Genomic DNA, 20,746 nt, shown 5'->3' on the forward strand with positions numbered 1-20,746 from the left:
GTGCCCTTTTTGCTCCTTCCTACTTTCCTTTTGTCCTTCCTTCCATCGTCTTCCTTTCATGGGTCTTGACTCCTTTTCATTCCTCTTTCCTCCCCTATGTCATACTTTCTTACTTTCATCTCTTTTGCCTCCTTCTTTCCTTCCTGATGTCCTCACCATCATATTTTGTCCTTCTTCCTCCCTTTTTTCTTTTTCTTGTCTTTCCTTTACTTTTTTCTTTCTTTTACTCTATTGCTGTCTTGAGTCCTTCCTTGCTTACTTGAGTTTCTTTCCTTTATTCATTACTTTTCTTGTAATCCTTTCCTGCTATCCTCCTTTCTTGTTGTATTTTCTTCCTTCTTTCCATTCATTTTTAGTTTGTTTTTTTTCAACGTTCCTGCCCGCTCTAGAAATATCTGCCATAATTTATAAGTGAACTTTGGTGTCTAATATTTTAAATAAACATAAATTGTGGAGTATCTACCAGATGAATGTGTAGGAATCCTGCAGACAGCTTCCTGTGAAGCTCTATTTCTGGTGGCCTAATGTCCTGGCTATATTGCAGTCTCTCCGACATGCGTGTCTGGGGCTCTACGCTCTCAAACCAGCACCATCAGTCATCTGACTGAGTTACATTTTTAACTAAGTGGCATTCCCCGTTGACAATCGAGATCTGTGTTGTTTGCTTGTTGTTGTGAATTCAGAGTTTGAGGAGCATACAGGTTACGCCCCAGAAAGCCTCCAGAAGGTTGTGTAAATCAAAGCTAAATGAGAGGGAAGGGGAGAGTCTTCCTCACCGAAGGAGCTAATTCTCGACTTAAGTGGAAGCATGTGAGGTCGAGTCGCAGCTGTGGTTCGCAGAAAGATGTTGCGCTTTGTAGCATTTAGAAGTTTCCTCGTTGCTGTCTATGTTTTTGGTTGTCAAACTGAACTTATTTCTTTACTAAAGAGACGGAGATTCTCACAGCATGACAGGACGTCATTCCCAGTTTTCACCAATAAATCTGTTCCACGGAAAAACCAATAAATATGCGCTGCACTTTTTTTTTACTATGGTTGTAAAGATACACAGCAATCACAGTTTGGTATGTATTAAGTCATGATCCAATACGCCATAAGGGAAATAAATAAAACATGATATTTTTTGTACTTCAATCAAAAGTATACTAATTTAAAAAAAAATTGGGAAAGTATAGAACGGACTGGCAATTGGGTTTGATTTTCTTAAAGTAGAATTCGAAGGCATTGTCAACGCCTGGATGAGTAGATTATACAACATTATAACCACTTGATAACAGTCAGTTTTAGGTTTAGACATTTTTGAATAAGATTATACCCATATTTGAGAATAAAACGTGTATAAAAGTTGCTTTTTAGTATCCCAGCTGTACCTGAATGTGTCATGTGCAGTAGTTAAAAAAAAAATCTCCTTTATCAAACTGCATTTTTTTTATATATATTTTTGATACAGAATTGCCCCAAATATTCCTACTTAAAAACAAAGTGACAGTAAAACATAGAAGCCTTCTTTCAACCAGCTGACCAGCAGTATGCAGCGATACTGTGTGCTTCATTCAGCCAGAGAAAAAAAGATAAAGCTGCTGCTTTTCTTCGTCGTTCAGACAGATGAATCTGTGTTTAGACTGCTGACTTAACATTGTGTGACTGTGATGAGCCGACGACTCACGGAGCACAAGACCTTTTGATGGGAGAAGCGAAACAAAACAAACACAAATAATCCACCAGGCCGAGCTTGTGGCTGCTCGCTGGCGATTCACACTGCTTCAGTGTCACTCACAGACTCCCACCAACACCTCCGCTCAGCTGTCCGTACCGCTCGGCACGCCCGTCGGCACGGCCGTGCACATCACGCACAGCTCATCACAGTTATCACGGCAGCTGTTTTCTTCAGGCGCTTTTAAAACGCCACCCTTGAGCCGATCTCTCCTGCTGGTTCTGAGATGGAGCCATGAAGGCCTTTTGGTATGCGATTGTGCGTTCCTGGCACATCGAGGAATGCTGGAGGAGGTATGGCTGGAAACGAGTCCGGCAAATTCTCTGGATCTGCCCGATGAGACGGATAAAACCAAACAGCAGCTGCAGGAGGGATATGGACAGAGAGAGACAGAGATATTCCTCCTAGACACTGACATTTGTTTGTCTTTACACCAACTTCATTGTGATGCACTGTTGCAGATTTCTTACTTTAAAAATGTATTCATTATTTGCATCTTTTATTGTATTTCTAATATTGTGTGTAAAAAAAAAAAAAAAAAAAACCTAAGTGGTTAAATGAAATATCTGCAGAATTTTTCAATTTTATCCAAATAATCATCAGAATACGTGATAAAACAATCGATTACTAAAATAATTGTTAGTTGCAGCCCTGAACTGAAAACATAATGGCACCAACTACATAATGCAGCTCAAATGTTGTTAATCCTTCTAAGAAGCTCAAAATGGCAGCAAAAGTAACCATGCTCGCTCGCTGTGATTAATGTAATTGTTTAATCAATAAATTTCTGTCCGCTTAATCAAACTGACTGCCTTCGCGGGGAAATGCTGACAGAAATATGAAGTGTCGATAAATAACTGTCACGTTCTCTAAAAGCTTTCCAGCGTATTAACATTGTCAGGTGTGTCACTTTTTAATATCTGTTTGCAGAAACCATTGAGTTGAAGCAGCGTTGGTGCTGATTCATTCACACTGCAGGTGCATTCTGGTTTATTTAAACCCTCCCCTGACCAAACGCTGAATAATCCCTGTGTTCCCAGCCTCAGTGCTGCATCATGTTTAAAAGTTGGCGTTAGTGTGTGAACATATTACAGCAGACCACCTGAGCCCCTCTGCATGTGTGTGTGTGTGTGTGTGTGTGTGTGTCTGTGTGTGTGTGTGTGTGTATGGGGTGTATGCGTCTGGACGGAACCTGATCTCTCAACAGGAATATTGATTTCGGCCTGTGCCCTACAGGGAAGCTGAAGCATCCTCTGTAATGTTTGTTCATGAGCGAACAGAGTTGACGTTCTGAGAGCTCTCACCGAGCACAGATCACCTTTTGCGTTTCTTGTTGATTTTATTGCCGATGTTTCCATGCAGACAGACAACAGAACCCAGCACATGATTGTTCTGTTTGTGGTTAGAGGAACTAGCGCAGCGTAGCGAGTGATGAGGCTCGTGTGGCAGAGATCTGTGCGTGTGTTGCCATGACAATTGCTGCTGAATTTCGCCTCGCCGTGATACTGGTGAGCTCGCTGCGTCCTCACACTTCCCACCCACCAGTGTGACCGTGCACTTCCACTATCCCCCTCCTCTCTAGGTTGGGTCTGTGCAGCTCCTGCTCTCCATCTGTCTGTCTCTCCTCTCTCCGGCCCCCCTCAGCTCTTTATGCACCCCTCCTTCTTAATTGGCTGTATAAATCGTCCGGGATCGCTGTGTCATGCCACGCTCGACTGATCCTGACTCCGTATGTGTGCGTCTGATTGGTGGCTGTTGCTCGTGCGTGACTGATGTCGCCAGAGCCGCTGCTTTGGCGATCAGCCCCCGACTCTATTCACAGTCTAATGGTAGCTCTTCCCCTGTTATTGTGTCCATCCATCAACCCCTTTCTTCCTCTGTTGCTCTTAACCAGCTCATCTGTCCTCCCAACAGTCCCTCCTTTATATGTGATCGATGTCGCTATTTTTTACTACCACAGTCCTGATATGAAAACACAGCGACATTAATATTCAGCGGAAGACGGGAGTGTTATTGCTTCTAAGATATTTACAGTATTTTCCACATATCAGAAATGATGCCAAAACAGACGTCAGTGACTCCTAAAGAAGCAACTGATCAGATATTTTGTGGCTGATTACAGTTTTTTTAATTTTTAATTTTATTTTGCATTACTGAAAATGATTACGATCCTCCAAATTTCTTTAAATAAAAGACAACTATACAAAAAGGACAGCATATGTCCTTCAAAAAAGGCCTGTGAGAACAACACAATTTGCTGGACAATAAATTGTCCCAGAAGTTACTGCAATAAATATAAAATTGTTGCTTTGAAACTATTTTCAAGTAATACAATGGCAATGGCAAGCACAAATTCTCAAAGATTAATAGACTTAAAATTCTAATGAACTTTTCACACTGGAACTGGAAGACATTTTAAATATCCAAAACAAATTAAAGAAACATACAATAAACTAAATTAATTACAAAGTCTATGGAAATAAAATTGCACTTTAAAAAACAAGAGTAGTTAAGACCAGTGCACCAGACTGAAGACTGTTTATTCATCCAGCTTCTGGTTTTTAATTTGTCATGCGATTAATTCATTTATTGCTTATTGCGACATTAATTAATTCATTTATTGCTTCTAAAGACAGGTTTCTTCTCACATCTTATATTTAGATTGAATTGTACACAAATACTGACATTTTTAACTTTCCTGTATTAGCAATTTAAATTTAGCTCGCTTAGCATTGCTTACTGTAAACTCCGTCTGGGTTTCCTTCAGAGTAGCGTGACCATGACTGTGAAGTTACCAAAAGACTGTCGTTCATGAAAATTTTGGCCACTTGTAACCGGAAGTCGCCATTTCTCACCTCCGTCTAATGAAACGCAGACAAACCGGCTAACAATGAACTGAGTTTATAGTCATGTTGTTGTTGTAACCACTTAAAGTGCGTCACAGTAGAGCCGCATTAGCCCAGTTGCACTCACAGATGCAAAAACATTGATGTTTGGTGCCTTGCCTACAGGCATATCAACATGTGGCGGGAGGAAGCTGGAATCAAACCCACATCTTTCTGATTGCAGGATGAGCCACAGTTACCCGGGGATTACCCAAAATTGTCATGTACAGAAAGTTGTCAGCAGAAAGTTTTCAGATGTAGGCTTCATCTTTGTTTTTCTAACTAGAATCAGCCCAATATTTATCCAACTCAAACATTATTATGTTACCTTTAGAGTGGCATATCACATTCACTACAGGTCAAAGGTTTAAGTCAGTCACAGTTAGTTAGAAGCTGGAGTTTTTTCAGTTGCACAGTGAGTGGGTAGGTTTGTACTGCCTTATACATTTTCTGTGTTGTTGTGGTTTGGATTTAGTCAGCAACAAAAAAGGAAAGGATAAATAGCTGCGGATATGAGCGAGTGACCATCATCTGTGTTGCAAACATAAGCCTGGAAGTAATTAGACGTTCTCACATTTTGCAGAGAGATCGAATCTGTTTTATATCTCGGTTGCAATGAGACCAAGCATTCAAGACCGGGAGGCTTTGTTCTTTGACGAAGGCCTCGATCTGACAGGCTCGTCACACGCGATATCACAAGATGGACTTTGCAGGCTTTTAAGCAGGCTCATTGTGATGCAGAATGTCATTTGTGATGTCTTATGTCTTGGGATTTCAGTGTCTGTTTTATGACTTCAGTTTATCCCATGCAGGCTATTTTGACAACTAGACGCATATATGTGTAAGTCATGAGTCATAATCTTTCTGGAAGCACATTTCATACTGGATGACATGAGCAGGAGGATGAAATTTATCCCGTCGAGGATGAAAACCTTCAAATTGGACCATATTGTAAATAAATAGCATGTATGTATATTTGCTTATTAGTTTAATTGATTAAACTGTGAGTGATATTCATCATAAACATGCTCAAATCTCCTGTCTTCTTAAAACTGTTTAGTGGCATGCCTTAAATAGTTGACGTTTTAAGGGATGAACAGTAGCACGGGCAACAAAAATATCTAAAAGTTGAGTCTGAAAACAGCAGGATTGCATTAATACAAAAGGGCAACATGACCAGCAACCAAAGAGGGGCCTCTTAAGCTAGCTGCTAGGTTAACAAAAAATTTTATAAACTAGATTAAGAAACTCTCAAGTTTTAATGGTAATTATTTTTTTTGCATGCAAAATGAAAAAAAAAATGCTCCACAACATCTTAAAAATAGTAGCCTAATTGTCTTCAAATGTGTTTAGGAGCATCAGAAGCTAATGTTAGCCGTTAGCATTGCTTTGCCCATATGTTTTCCCACCAGGAGGGTTAATTGCACCACTTTGTCCCCAAATGATTCTCCTCTGACTTTGTACTGGGGAACATCTTAAATGGCCTATTAGCTGTAGTCCTCAGACCTGGCAGATTTAAAGCCACTCCTAGCAGTGGTGAAACTCCTGCATCTGCTGCCAGCGACTTTAAGAGCTTTAAATGTTTGTATCCCACTAAACTCTGAAGAATTCCCAATCTGTGTTTACAGCCAAGCACCGCAGCAGCTATTCATGTTTTCTTACAGTTCAGTGAGTTTCTGTTAATGACCTCTTGTTCCCTACTCTCTTATTTTCCATAGTGCTTCCCTTTAATTTTGGCTCACTTTGCTAGTATTATATAATTTGTTAAGGCTTTTCAGTTGGGAGGTGGCATTGCGAGGGTAATATGAAGGGGGGGAAATGGATATTAGAACAAGATTGATTCAGTTTTCAGTTCATGAAGACAACATTTAATCTAGAAATAGCCTGTTTAGAAATACTTGATGGAAAAATCAGCTCAAGCGGAAGTATCTGGCTACCAAACTGTTTATTTAGTTATGTCAGTTTTCCACGTCTCAGCCCTCGTATTTCCTGTCTGTTTGAAATATGAAAGGATTTATTTATAACCCACGTTTATTGAGCTTTTGGTATTTGAATGTTAACTGGAAACACTGGTCATGAATCAGGCCAGATAGGACAGATACTTCTCTTTCCCAGTTCAGCGAACAGAAAGCAGAGTTACATGGTTACATGTTCAAAACGTTTTTTTGAACATGTAACCATGTGTTTTTTTTTTTAATGACTCCTCATAATGATTGTTCTTTGCTTACGAAAACCTCCAGTGACCCATGCCCGTTGCTAACTGAGACGTCAGCAACTTACCGTTCTTGTAAACTCCCCAGACCTAAGACTACTACTTGTCTGGAACTGAAAGCTGAATCATAAAACTTGTTAGTCAATCTCAAACGACGTTTTAATGGGAACCAAATGGTCAGGGATACTCTGTCGGCATTACACAAACTGAACTTAGCGAGGATTCAGCCAAGAAGACCCAGCCTGACCTGTGATGTAATTTCATGCATTTTTCTCCAACTAATGGAGAGAAGCAGGGAGATCTGGGGCCTCCTGGTGTAGATCTCTTGTTTTTTTGTTTTGTTTTTTTAAATGCACTATAAACTTGGCACAAAAGTAAGAAAAGTTGTTTGCTGTTATGCAGTTCAATCAATTGTACCGAACAAGCTTGATTGACACAAAGGGAGTTTTTTCTTCTGGTACAACGCATACAAATGTATAATCTATACAGATGTATTGCAATTTAATTGAAAGACTTTCTAATGGCGAGAGATTTATTACCAAGAAGCATTGTTATGACAAAGAAACAATCAACCAAACCCTTTGATCTGACATGATGTCAGTGGTTTGGCGCCTCATGTGTGTCAAGTTTGGTGTGAAATTATCCCGCAGGCAGGATAAGTCATTCCAAGTCATGTGACTAGAAGTCAGGGAGTTCGTCACTTATTAACCTACTTTCTCTGGTGACAAAAATACACTTGACCAAAAATCCAACACTTTTAAGCATTTTTTCAGCAGCACGATTCAAAATTTACATACACTATCTGTTCCTTTTGTTACACAGGCTTTACTCGGCGCTCTTCTAATCTTCTTGACACTCTTTGAACTGAACGGCTAAAGATAGATATCTGTTCTTTTCCTTCGCTTTTCCTCCTCCTACCTCTTTGCTGTTATCAGGGCTAAATGCTATACTTTCTCTAGTCTCATGAGAAGAGTTTTTCATTGTAAGAAGACGACCTTTCTGTTTCCGATTAGAGATTTACAAGTTAGTTGGTCTAAGTTTGGTCGGTTTCCCCTTGATCAGCTGTGGCCATGCAGTGACTGGCTGATAAAATTCAAATAGTAAAAAATTAACTTAATGTGTTGTTCAAAATATTTCGATTTCCTAACTTTTAGAAACTGTCAAAATCAGATTCTGCAGGCCAGACCTCAAAGAAAACCGATAATCGGTATGGGCCGGAAGATTGGTGCATCTTATTCTGACAAAAAACACACTATGCTTTCTTCTCTTTATTCCTTTTTTTGTTGATTCATCAGCTGCGGCAGCAGTCGTTCACAAAAAGACCTAGGAAAAGAGACTCCTCTGGGAAGTCCTTTGACCTCTGCTCATTCAGTTTAGACCCCTGACCTGTCCAGATCAGTGTCGGTCATGCTCAGACGAGACAGAATAGCGTAGCTCTGTATCAGGAGGGAAAAGGCCAAGGCTGGCATTCAGTGGTGATAATGCTCCAGCGCATACACACTCTCGGACACACAGCAGCTTCCTCCCAGCCCTGCATCTCGGCCAGGTCATGGTCCATAAGCTTAAAAGCTGGGCCGCAGGTGGTAATTCACTTAAACCTGCAGCAGGATCTCTGGCTGAGGCTGTGATTCCATTAGGATGACATAACTAGAGTCATTGTCGAAGAGTGCTTTGTTTTAGGTTATGCAATAATTTTTACTCTGGGTTTTTTTTTTTTTTGGGGTGGGGGGGTTACCTCATTTTTGTCTAGATTTAATCAAGACTGACACTTCATCTGCTGTAAATTAAATCAGGGTTACTATACAGTCTTAAAAGTATTGTGTCGCTAAATGTGCAGTAACCCTAAAACAAGTGTCGGTGAGTGTCGCTGGAGCCACATGTACCCAAATCAAGAAATGATAATGACTGAATGGTGAACTGGCAAACCACAAGGCCTCAGTAAATGGTCCATTTGATGGCTGTAAGGGTGGAGGAGTCTGGACCTCATTTTCAACTTGTCTTCCCACACCCTCAAAATCCCTCCCCTTCCCAGTAAGTGGTGTAGAAAACAGAAGGACAGCTGGAGTTTCCCGACTCGGAGCGGGTCATAAGGGAAATGAGGAATTCTGCACATCCAGGCCATTTCCTGTTCCGCCTCGCACACTCGCTTGCGAGGGGATGGATGTAATTTCAAACATGCTCGCACCCAGTTTTACTTGGTTTGTTTTTAGGTTGCACATGCATATCCCACCTTCTTATTCAAGCCGATGGACCAAGTCCCAATGCCAAGGCAGGAAGCTATCCATCATCGATGCTGTAATGTGACACTGTAACAAGTGTCTCCCAACTGCAGTGGGGTTTCAGTCTGAGTTGCCGTCCAGTACTGCTTTGCTTTTCAGCTCCAACCACATATATTTGAAGCTTTTACCTCTCTCCTGTAGCACAACAAGGATTTCAAACAGCTTTTCTTGTAGAAGCTCAGGAATTCCCATAAAAGCATAAAAAAAATATATATTTTGCCGGATCAAACGAATGAGGGGTCATCAGAGGGGTTAATCCTGGTTTGGTACAGACCCAGCTGGTGACTGACACTACATGGGTTGGGTAACTGGAGGCAGTGACACCGTCTGAAAACATCAATGGGATTACTGGGGCATATTCCATCAGACGACTCTGGAGGGAGATTGCTGGACTGTATCAAAGATTGACACACATTTACTGTCCATAGATCTTCATATTGTGATTGATAGCATCTCCTCCTCATGTTCTAGTTAAAATAGTCAGTCCTACGTATTAAGACGTTAATGTCATTTATTTGCTTTACGGGTTAAAGCTGTAAATAGTTGATTTTCATTTATGCCTCCAAGATTCTTGCTGTCAAATATAAGTTTATGTACACTGTGAAATTCTAAACTCCTAGGTTTTAAACTAATTCCTTTAATAATCTATAATCACACATATATGTGGTGGATTTTGTTTTGCATTTGATTTGTGATGTCACGTTTGCCAAAATTTGATCAAAAAGTTGTTCGTAAAATAAAAAATCTAAACTCCTGTTAAGAGTATGTGCCTACTCTTTAAGTTTTACTTTTTATTTATGCCATCAGTTGAATCAATGCTTCCTCTTGATTTAACTTTTTGCTGTACAATGAAATGAAAATGGTGATTTTGATTTCATTTATATTCAGCTGATCTACTCTTTTTGTCCACTTGGGGGTGCTGTATCACTAAAAACACCTGTGAAGTCCCTCAGTTTAACACATTTCAGTCCTTATTATGGCCTTAAATGTTGTGTGTGGCCTTTAATCTCTCCTGCATCACTTTCACTGGCTGCTCTGGGATGAACTGGTGTCTTCTCATCTATAATTATCTTCTATAATCTATAATATAGTAATTTCAAATTTTTGTGTGTGCAGATGGATCAGGTGTCGGACGACGAGCTGGACCACGGGGCGGAGGAGGACAGCGACAAGGAGGACCAGGATCTGGACAAGATGTTTGGGGCCTGGCTGGGCGAGCTGGACAAGCTCACACAGGTAGGTAGACAGGCAGGAGGAAATAAGGAAGAGGCTGTATCCATGGCAACCGTAACACTGCTAATCCTGTCTCTGTTTCCTAGCAACTCTCCCCTTCACTTTACATTGTGCAGATATGCAGCGCTGTGTGTGTGAGACACCTAGGAGCGTTGCAGTCAGACGTGGTTGTTATGATCCTCTGTCTTGGTTGTTTTTCAGTGTTTGCTGTTTTTTTTTTGTTTTTTTTCATTCATCACAGAGTCTGGATGACGGTCGGCCACAAAAAGCACTGCAGAAGCCGCCTCTCAGGCAGGAAACGAACATAGCCAACTTCTCCTACCGCTTCTCTATGTACAACATAAACGGTGAGACTCGGGTGTCAAAAAGCAGCACACCAAACAAATAATTTCCTAATTTATTGAGTTCCCTCCATAATGTACCTGCTTCCCCTTCCATCCCCTGTGAAATCTTTTCACAGAGGCTCTGAATCAGGGAGACACCGTCGACCTGGATGCCCTGATGGCCGACCTTTGCTCCATCGAGCAAGAGCTCAGCACCATCTCCAAACCAAACACGGCGTCTCGCAGCCAGAACAAGGGACAACAGAGAGGCCCCGGGGGCCGCAGTGCCAGCACCAAGCACCCTGGCACCAGTGGAGGGGGAAGCAGCGGAGGTAGTTCAGTCTCTTTACAGCGTGCTGCATTTTAAGGAGATTGTGTCATGAGTTACTCCCCTGCTTTGTGTGCAAATCAAAGGTCAGCAGAATTACAAAGACTTGAGTTTGACTCTCTCGGGATAAATAGGTACTTTTAAATGAGTCACTGCGAGGGGAGAATGAGCGCCGGCTTTGTTCTCCGCTGGTTCAGAATAGAAAAGGCCGACCAAATGAGCAGCGGCTCACAGGAAGCAGTCAGACTCTGTCCAGTCACAGAAAAATACACAAAAGGGTTTTTATGAAGGGACCTCTTGATCTTTCTCTAGATTTTGTGTTTTTCGATGAATATTAAGAATTGTTTTTCAATTTGAAATTTAAAAACGAAATCCCTCCACATCCATATTGGCTTCATTAAGGATGAAGTGGTTGAGTTGATAAAGAGGAAATGAAGTTGTGATCCAGTTTTTTTTTATTTCTAGAGATTAATTGTGAGAGCAGGCTGTGTTCATCCATCCGTCTATTCTTTTGTCCATTCATTTCATCGGTCCATCCTGACATCTGTAGATATATCTTCCTTGAACGTGTTTAAGTTTTGTGTTTTTATGAATGAAATGGACAAAAAGTCTAAACTCTACTTGTAAAAAATCCAAAGACAGGGATTTCTGAACTTGTCAAAGTTGACCGTTTTTGTGGTATATCACTTCTGTGTTCTCAGTGTTTTTATTTTTTCTTAAACATTTCCCTCAGGAAGCACAAGCAGCAGTGCCAGAGCGTCGCCGGCCAGCACGGTTCGGGGCGGCAGCACCAGCTCCCGACCTGCGGCCTCCAACATCTCCCTGGACGACATCACCTCCCAGCTGGAGAAGGCCTCCCTCAGCATGGACGAAGCGGCGCGTCAGACTTCCTCTTCGTCTTCTACTTCGTCTTCCTCGTCTTCGGTCTCCTCCACAGCTTTGCGGCGCCCCTCCTCCGGATCGTCCGGTGGCGGGCAGCACCGCAGAACCGGCTCGGTGGGCACGGCCTGCGAGCAGGAGGGCCAGTCGCAGCGCTCCAGCATTAATTCGGCGTGCGCCTCGGCTTCCAGCATGGACTCCCTGGATGTGGATAAAGCAATGACGGGAGGAGAGGCAGATGAGCGGGGCAGTCCGAGCTCGCAGGGGCAGAACCAGACCAGCACAGAGGTATGATGTTTGCACGGAAACCAAAAACAAAGCACACAGCAAAATAACCAAGGGGGATAGTTTGAGTTGCATGTTTTTGGTGTGTTATGCATCCTCTTGTGTAATGAAACCCACTGCAATCTACAGAGTTTTGGATTGCAATGTTAACAGCTTTTTCTGGGCTCCTGGATCTCGCCACTAAACCAGATGAACCTCTAAAGCAGTCTTTCTCAAACTGTGGTCATCAAGGTGCTGCATGTAAATAAGCGTTTATTTGCTGTGATGTGAGCTCAAAATGCGACACGTAGCGTGCTGAGTGCGAGGTGGTGAGCAGCGCTGTGCCCCACGTTGACTAACTGCATCTAAACACCTAAAATAAAATAATAGATTATGTTGGGCTTTCCTCAGACTGAAAGAAAATGTTTGTTTCTACCAAGCAACTCAATTTTCTTTTTCTTTTATCATGCTTCTAAATTACAAACAATCCTAAAACATAATTAATGCACACAACACTTGGAATTAAAAAAAATCATTTTTTGATGTTGTTTTATTGCGGCAATAATTTAAAGTTAGGTGGTCTGTGAGTGTTTAACCTTCAGCCTAAAAAAAGTTTGAGAAACACTGCTCTAAAGTGTTGGTAAGACTCATTTAATCTGGTTTTAGGCACAGCAAATCTCAGCTTTATTCCACGCCTGTAGAAGCTCGAAGAAAAACAGGCGTCCAAAAAAAAAAAAAAAGAAAAATGAAAAATAAGTCAGGTCACAACAACCATGTTATCCTGCATGTCTCCCTCCCCCTCCTGCATGTGTTCACTTTGTTTCTGTTTGCATCCTTTGATTTACCGTTGGCCTCTTCCCACAAACACACACGCACCCGCCTGCCTGCCTGCCTGCACCTTCCGACTTTTCCAGCATGTCACTCTGCGACGGGCCAGCAGTAGGCCGGCCAGACGCCAGCTTGACTTCACCTCCCGCGAGGGTGAAGTGGACCGGGCCACTGTAAGTTTGCGTGTGAGGAGTACAGTGAACTATAATCGTGGAAAATAATTTTTATGGTATTGAAAATGCAGAACATTGTTGTGTGTTCAAATTGGGGTTTGGGGGAATGTTTTACACCTGTTTAAAAAAAACAAAAACATTTAGCAGTTCTTATAAAAAAAAGTCCAATGGTTATTTGTGTATGGATGTGGTTTTCAGATTTTTTAGTCCAATTAAAACCCTTTATTGCAGAGGTACGATCGTAATATTTCAGTTTTGTTCATGAGACAATGAGATCTAGAAACTGCTGTAAAATGACGTGTGAAAGCAGCTGAACTGTAAGTGAAACTACATCTGAATTTTCCTCACACTTCACACAGTCTTTCCTTCAGCTCCCACAGCTGCAGCTAACGACAACCACAACTGCTGAGTGCTTTATTTAGACTCTTCTCTCTTTTTCACGCTGCCTTATTTATTTAAAAAAAAAAAAAAAAAGAATCACAACACCTGCAATTAATAAGCCTCAGATAATCATCTGGCACTGACTTCCTTGTATTTTGTCTCTTCCTCTGCTCTTTCTTTTTGATCTCCTGTTCCTCACCCAAGCATTCCTATCTGGACCGAGAAACCTCACTCATTCTGAAAAGCATAGCTGGGAAGCCTTCTCACCTCCTGACCAAGGTGACTTCCTTTTACACTCCATGATCGGTGTGGGTGTCTGTGGAGTCTCTGCATGCCTGCTGGGGGGGGAAAAAAAAGTCCATCTTTCCGGGTTCCGACACGGTCTGGAAAACTTTGAAATTAGATTTTAGTGTTTTCGACGTCTGGATAACGATGAGAGCATAGGCTCTGGAAAGTTGAATCAGGAAAAGTTTGGCAGTTTCCCATAACAATGTTTCGGAACCCTGATCTTTATTATTGGGGGAAAACCAAGATCGCCATATTCAGCGATCTGTATATGAAGGCTTTGATTACAGCTTTTAAGGATGGATAGCATCAAATTAATTTTTCCTCATTAACTTCACCATGAGTTGGTCTTTATTAAACCTTATTCAGATGCATGGGGGCTTTTGTCTTTGGATCTGTGCTGGGTCTCCTTTCCGTGTTTTTCTGCATGCGGCCTACTGTTGATTTACTTTCTGTTTTATGAGGAAATAATCTTGTCAAGCTAATTTATCAACCTTTTTGAGGTTTAATGTTTCTTGTATCTGTCAGTGTTATGGAGTAGTTTTCCGTTATTTAAGTTGAAACTGGGGCTAGATTTACAAAGTCTCTACCTCAGAGGTTTTTACAATTATATATAAATTCATCATAAATCAGCTGTCACATAAAACAGATCAGTTTGTGTGAGATACAGTCCAGTCTAGAGTGGAAAGACATCAAGTGTGAGGATGCCAAAATAAAAATAAAAAAATTAAAAAATGCAGAAGAGCTCTTGAAAGCTGGCTGGGTGTGAACATGTCAGTAGAGTAGGATCAGAAACAGGAGTTGTGCCGGTGTCGGAGGGTTAAATCTGAGGTTAAACCCATCCTGACCCCCTTACTCTGAACGCCGGCCGCTCCGAGTCGGCCACACCGACTCCATTAATGTTTGCTTGCTTTGAAGCTACTCATGTGAAAAAAGACAGTCTGGGTCAAAGGGAGGAGGGGCTGGTTCTCGTTTCTACCCTTCACCCTCTTTCTGCGAACACATCTGTAGACGTCGTCAAATATTCAGCACCTCATTCACCCAAATTCCGCCGCCGCACATCCCTGCCACTGTGGCTTAGCCTCTGGACCGGAGGCTGCCATCGTCTCTCGCCGATTGGCTGGAGGGTCCTGAGAAAGCAGCTCTCTGGTTGGCTGACCCCTTCAGCTCCTGCTATATTTGTGGGGATTATGCTCCATCGATTGGGCACGCTCCCAAAGCCTGGCTGCTGTTCTGAAGAGAGGAAGGGAAGAGGCAAGGGGGAGGGGCGTCTTCCTTCCTACTATCTCCTTTTTTTTTTTTTTTTTTTTTTTGGTTTGTCAAATTGTGCACATTGGGGGCACATGTGAATGTCAGTGAACCCCCACGCCGCCGCAGACTTTTACCCAGTTTCATCCCCGCCGACGATCGTGGTGGAACAACTTTACAATGTTTCCCACTTCTTCCGAGGATTTTGTATTTTTTCGGGATTCATAGATGCTCTTTGAAGTGTTCCTGCATCAATCTGCAGCCTCGCGCCCTTTAGGGATCTTCTAGCATTGTTTAAGAGGATCAAAGGAAGCTGCAGCAGCTTCCTTTGAATCCAGAATGATGGAGTGCCACGTTTGAGGGGATGCCACAGCTGCAACTGCAACGATTCACATCAGTTGTATAACATATTAATTACACAAGTGTAAGCGTTGCTAACCTGTAGAATGGAGATGATGGCATCTTGCTGGAGGGGGCAGGTAAGCTACGAAAATGGAGAGAAAAATCCTTATGCGGTTTGTGGCATTTCAACTTTAAAAAAAGGCTTAAATTGGATTAAACAGTGTGTGTGTGTGCCATGATGGATTAAACATGTTCCTGTGTGTCCATTAAGGAGGAGCAAGCCGCCAAGATCAAGGCAGAGAAGATCCGTGTCGCTCTGGAGAAAATCAAGGAGGCGCAGGTCAAAAAGGTAAATATGTTTTTTTGGGGGGGTTTTCTGAACACTTTCAGACTCGATCTGTCTTCATGAAACTCCTTCGACCTTATGAAACGCTCGTCGTCTTGTCAGATACGCTTTTGAACTTCATCCATGGCGAGGCAGCGAAGCGCAGGGAAAATAGGTCAATGCAGCGTTTGATTGTGGAAGCAAGAAGTCGGTCTGTGCATTGAAAGACAATGCAGCGATTTTTCTTTTTTTTTTTTTTTCCACTTCCACCGTAACCTGCTCTGATGTTTGACTGGACGGCTGCAGCCTCTGTCTCCATTTATGTGTCGATACTGGACTCCACATGAATGAACCGACTGTGTGAGTGAGGACCAACGCATTTTGCAGAATGGTGTTCCTATGTTTTTAATATGCGATGAATGGGTGAAGCCCAGCAGTGTTCCAGCTAACAGGGCTCTCCTCTGACATGACCAGATAAAGGGAAGCTTGGTACAGCTGCAACATGAGCTGCAGTGATTCGCTGAATGCATGCAATTCCATCAGCTTTGTTGTATTTGAATTAAAAATTCAACATTTCTCATCAACTTTTATGCAGTAGAGATTCAGAAGTGGGGGTGGGTTGGTTTGTATTCTGAGAAATGTAGGTCAGGCTCCCCATGTCTGAGGCTCCGTCGTAGATCCTTCACTGGTTTGGGTTTCAGCTCAATCATCCTTAGTGTCGTAACGACCAGTTGGTGTCGGGATGCAGTTATTGGCTTTATCGGTGGGGATTCAGCGATGGGGAATTAGAACTTGCCTCCAGATATTGTAAAGTTTTAATCTGGTTAGGTTTCAAATTTTGTTTTTCAGGCACTCCTAAAGTCTTTGTTTTAATAACTTTTTCCAGGAGTAGTAGAGATGTCGTCAAGCTACAAAACAGAATCAAATATTGTAACAAATACAAAAGAAGTTAATATTTTAAGGTGTCTTTAGCTTTTAAAATTAGCAATTAGCTTGGGAACCCCTAGCTTTTTAAACGGGTATCAATATTTTCAAATTCAGCATGTTTGTGAACAGATGGATACTAAAAGCTGTTTAATGTTCCTGTTATCTGTGGAAAGTCTTGCTCTCTCTCACTTTCATGCAGCCTTGATGCAGATTGAGTTTACAAACGGCAACTCAAGGTCGATCAAACTGAATATAGTCCAAGTTCAGTCACATGCTGACCTTTCGGTGCCTATCTGTGTATAACAACAAACTTGTCGGTCAGACATGAGGATAAAATGGTAATTTTTGGAAAAAGAGGGATTTTATTCATGTCAGTAACTGTAAAATATGCAAATATAATAACGCATCACCTTTGAAAGAGATTAGATCCATAACGACTACCAAACAAACAGTTCAAACTCAAATATGCTCGCTTACCAGTCCACTAAACTTTCCATCAATGTGCTTGGAGCAGCCATATTTTATAGCATCGGAATTTGGAGCTTACCGACTAAGTGTAGGTGTAAGCTGTCAGCAAACTGTCTGCTGAAAAATGTTTTTAGCAATTAGCATTTTTAGCATTTTCATCATGATTATTTAGGTTGTAACATAAGATTTCAGCTTATTGGGCTTATACATCAACACTTAGTTAATATTCTGATGTATTTAGTTGAATATATCTGATGTCTGTATTTTATTGGTCACAAAAAGCAATAAATAGCTTTAGTAATTGTTTCTAACACTCCTGTTCTTTCTCAGCTGGTGATTCGGGTCCATATGTCGGACGAGAGCTCCAAGACCATGATGGTGGATGAGCGGCAGTCGGTCAGGCAGGTGCTGGACAGCCTGCTGGATAAGTCTCACTGTGGCTACAGTCCAGACTGGTCTCTGGTGGAAACCATCACGGAGCTGCAGATGGGTAAGCCAGCAGTCCATCCCGACTCAAATGAGCACGCTTAATGATGTTGACGGCGGGTTTTTCGTTGCGCCGTGATCTTTTCCAGAACGTATATTTGAGGACCATGAGAACTTGGTGGAGAACCTGTTAAACTGGACCCGGGACAGCCACAACAAGCTCATGTTCATCGAGCGCATCGAGAAGTACGCTCTCTTCAAGAACCCCCAAGTGAGCACCCATTAATCTGCTCGTGCCGCGCACGCAAAACACATAGTTTATGCATGCTGAGTGCTTACAGCTGCCAGTCAGGGAGGGAACTTGAAAGTAGGTCAAAACTCTAAAGCGAGTTGAGGTGAATAATTTATTTAACGTAAGACGAGGTGTGTTTCCAGCTTCACTTTCCCTCCTCGTTGTCATCGACTCACTTTCCTGTTCCCGTCAATCCCTTTCAGAACTATTTGTTGGGGCGGAAGGAGACGTCAGAGATGGCTGACCGGAATAAAGAAGCTCTACTAGAGGTAAAGCCGTGCAAAACAACCTTTGTTTTTGTTTCTACTGCTGGTAGAAGGAAATGAAAACAGAGAATTGCACTATTTTATTTTATTTATTTATTTATTTATTTTTCATTTTTGTCTTTCAGGAATGCTTCTGCGGGGGATCGGTGTCGGTGCCAGAGATTGAGGGGATTCTGTGGCTCAAAGAGGATGGAAAGAAGTCGTGGAAAAAGCGTTACTTCCTCCTCAGGGCTTCAGGGATCTATTATGTCCCAAAAGGCAAAGCAAAGGTCAGCTTAGACTTGTTTACCTCTGACCCACAGTCTCTCTGCCCTAGCAGAATTATGAATAATCCTATGACACAACATATTTTTGAGGCCGCTACCTTTCTAATAAAGTTACCACTTTTATGACTATCAAAAGTGACACTAGCAAATTTGGAGATGCACAAAAAAAAACTTTGTCCTCAAAACTTTGTTAAAGTGAGATTTCAGAAAATACTAAGGCCACTGCTTCTTTAACACCTTGTTACTTTCTCCAGAAACCTGCTGTTCTCAGTGAAAATGTTGCTAAGTATTTTTGGACATTTTGTATGAAAAAAAAAATTAATGGGAGGAAATTTTCTGTTTTCTGATAATTGCATAATTGCAAAAGCCTTATGTATCAGTTAAAAAAGAGTCAAGCAATGTTTCGAATTTTGAACAGGTTCACTTAGAAAAATCTGAATTTTACATGCCAGACTTTGAAGGGTTAAACAGAAATGAGAGTTGGGATCATGAGAACCAGATTCACAGTCTGCTCTGCGGTATTTCCTGTTGCGTGCTTAATCACTTTGAAGAACAGTTGCAGCAAACAACGCATGCCATTTATCATGTACGGCTCTAGATCTGAAGTGCACATGTGCTCTTATTATTGTAAGCATGTGTGCAACGTGCATAATTCCCTAAATTATCTTCCTCTTCTAACCTTTTTCTCCATCAAAACTATCTTCTTGACATCTGAACATTTAGAAACATGCTCTGTGTTCAAAAGCCCCCATATAATCATCATTTAATTAGTATTTTGTGGAATTCGTTCTGAATGAGTTGTAATCTAGATTACAATGATGTAATCTTCAAATTTCTATATGTATTTTTCAGAGTGATAGGAATTATTTTACGAATTCATCACTTAAGAGTTTTTTGTTGTTATAATTAGTGAAATATGCATCAATAATGTTGTATCTTGTGTCTCTGAAGGCGTCCAGAGATCTGGTGTGCTTCCTGCAGTTGGATCATGTTAATGTGTATTATGGCCAGGACTACCGCAGCAAATACAAGGCTCCTACTGATTACTGCCTGGCCCTGAAGGTAAGAAAATCACCTTTGTAGATAGTTGACAGGTATAGAAGAAGCTCTTGATAATCAACACTTTTATACAATTAGACCTAAAGAAAAATCTGTGCTTTATTTGTTATAGTGTTCAAGTGTCCTTTGTTAGCAAACAAAAATATATATGTGTACACCTTTAAAAATTTTCAAAGATGAAAGAGAATTAATTATTGCTACCCAGACGTAAACAGAACTGCGAGCGTTGGTCAGATGAAACTAACATAAAGCTTTTTTGTCATCAAACACTCCGGTTAAGAGTTAAAGTCTGATGTATAAGTAAATCAAACTTTATCTATAAATGTGGGGACAAAAGTCTTTACAGATGTTTAAAAATAAAAAAAATATTAAAAAGAAACAACTAAAAACTACTTGAGAGACACATTGGAAATATTCAAACTATGTAAACAAACTAGAAAATTATGTTATTGTTATGGAGAAGATAAAGTATTAGGAGAGAAATAAATCAATCAAAGAGGATGAAGAGGCATGAAAATACATTAAAAAAAACTAGATTTTCTAACCTTACGACCAGCGAAAGATTTATCTACCTCATTTGAAATCTAGATTAAAATGGATCAACATTGGGTCTTTCAACAGTATATCCTGATTCCTTCCGATTTTTACTGAGCAGAATTCAGATTGACGGGAAATGTTTTGTCCTTTTATGCAAGACGTAGCCACTAGCTGGGGCTGTTTATTTATTTTTATTTGCTTTATTAGCATCCCCAAATCCAGAAGAAGTCCCAGTACATCAAATACCTTTGCTGTGACGATGTTAGGACCCTGCACCAGTGGGTGAATGGCATCCGCATCGCCAAGGTGAGTCCAAATCTGTTCATTTTGGGCAGTAAGCAATGTTTTTATATGCATTTTCATAAATGACTTGAAGTATGTGCTTATCTATAGTATGGCAAGCAGTTATATGTGAACTACCAGGAAGCAATGAAGAGGACAGAGGCAGCCTATGATTGGTCATCTCTGTCTACCTCCAGCATTCGGTCAGGCTCCAGTTCTGCCAGTATACCTGGTAAGTTTATTTTCTAATCACAGACTCCACTCATAGTGCAGCATGAAGTTAAAACCAAGATTCTTGTGTTTGCATCCTGTCAGAGTCCCAGTCCAATCATTCAGGTCATTCAGACAGTGGAGTGGACACAGCCTCCTCTCATGGCCGGTCCCAGAGTGTGGTGAGCTCCATTTTCTCTGAAGCCTGGAAGAGGGGAACCCAGATGGAGGAGAATTCTAAAGTATGACTTTCTGTCGACAGACATGAATATGCATGTTAAATAAGAGATTGTGATTTATTTATTTATTGCTTA

At 41.3% G+C, this 20,746-nt stretch overlaps 1 protein-coding gene across 4 annotated transcripts in view; it reads left to right on the forward strand.

Annotated features, from left to right (window-relative positions):
- The window catches only part of raph1b (Ras association (RalGDS/AF-6) and pleckstrin homology domains 1b), a 38,362-nt gene that overhangs the window by 12,994 nt on the left and 4,622 nt on the right, over window positions 1–20,746 (forward strand). For 2 of the 4 annotated variants that reach the window (XM_014969798.2, XM_014969804.2), the window contains exons 3-17: window positions 10,207–10,326; window positions 10,565–10,670; window positions 10,784–10,978; window positions 11,708–12,141; window positions 13,032–13,118; window positions 13,704–13,778; window positions 15,646–15,723; window positions 17,425–17,584; window positions 17,670–17,791; window positions 18,016–18,081; window positions 18,204–18,347; window positions 19,296–19,406; window positions 20,148–20,246; window positions 20,334–20,454; window positions 20,538–20,674. In XM_014969798.2, the coding sequence (XP_014825284.2) occupies window positions 10,207–10,326; window positions 10,565–10,670; window positions 10,784–10,978; window positions 11,708–12,141; window positions 13,032–13,118; window positions 13,704–13,778; window positions 15,646–15,723; window positions 17,425–17,584; window positions 17,670–17,791; window positions 18,016–18,081; window positions 18,204–18,347; window positions 19,296–19,406; window positions 20,148–20,246; window positions 20,334–20,454; window positions 20,538–20,674 (2,055 nt within the window). The remainder of the gene's footprint in view (window positions 1–10,206; window positions 10,327–10,564; window positions 10,671–10,783; window positions 10,979–11,707; window positions 12,142–13,031; window positions 13,119–13,703; window positions 13,779–15,645; window positions 15,724–17,424; window positions 17,585–17,669; window positions 17,792–18,015; window positions 18,082–18,203; window positions 18,348–19,295; window positions 19,407–20,147; window positions 20,247–20,333; window positions 20,455–20,537; window positions 20,675–20,746) is intronic. The other 2 variants (XM_014969812.2, XM_014969828.2) reach the window with 2 other exon arrangements.

This window comes from Poecilia mexicana, unplaced genomic scaffold, assembly GCF_051168715.1.
Source record: "Poecilia mexicana isolate PSO_F unplaced genomic scaffold, ASM5116871v1 scaffold_2, whole genome shotgun sequence".
Lineage (NCBI taxonomy): Eukaryota > Metazoa > Chordata > Actinopteri > Cyprinodontiformes > Poeciliidae > Poecilia > Poecilia mexicana.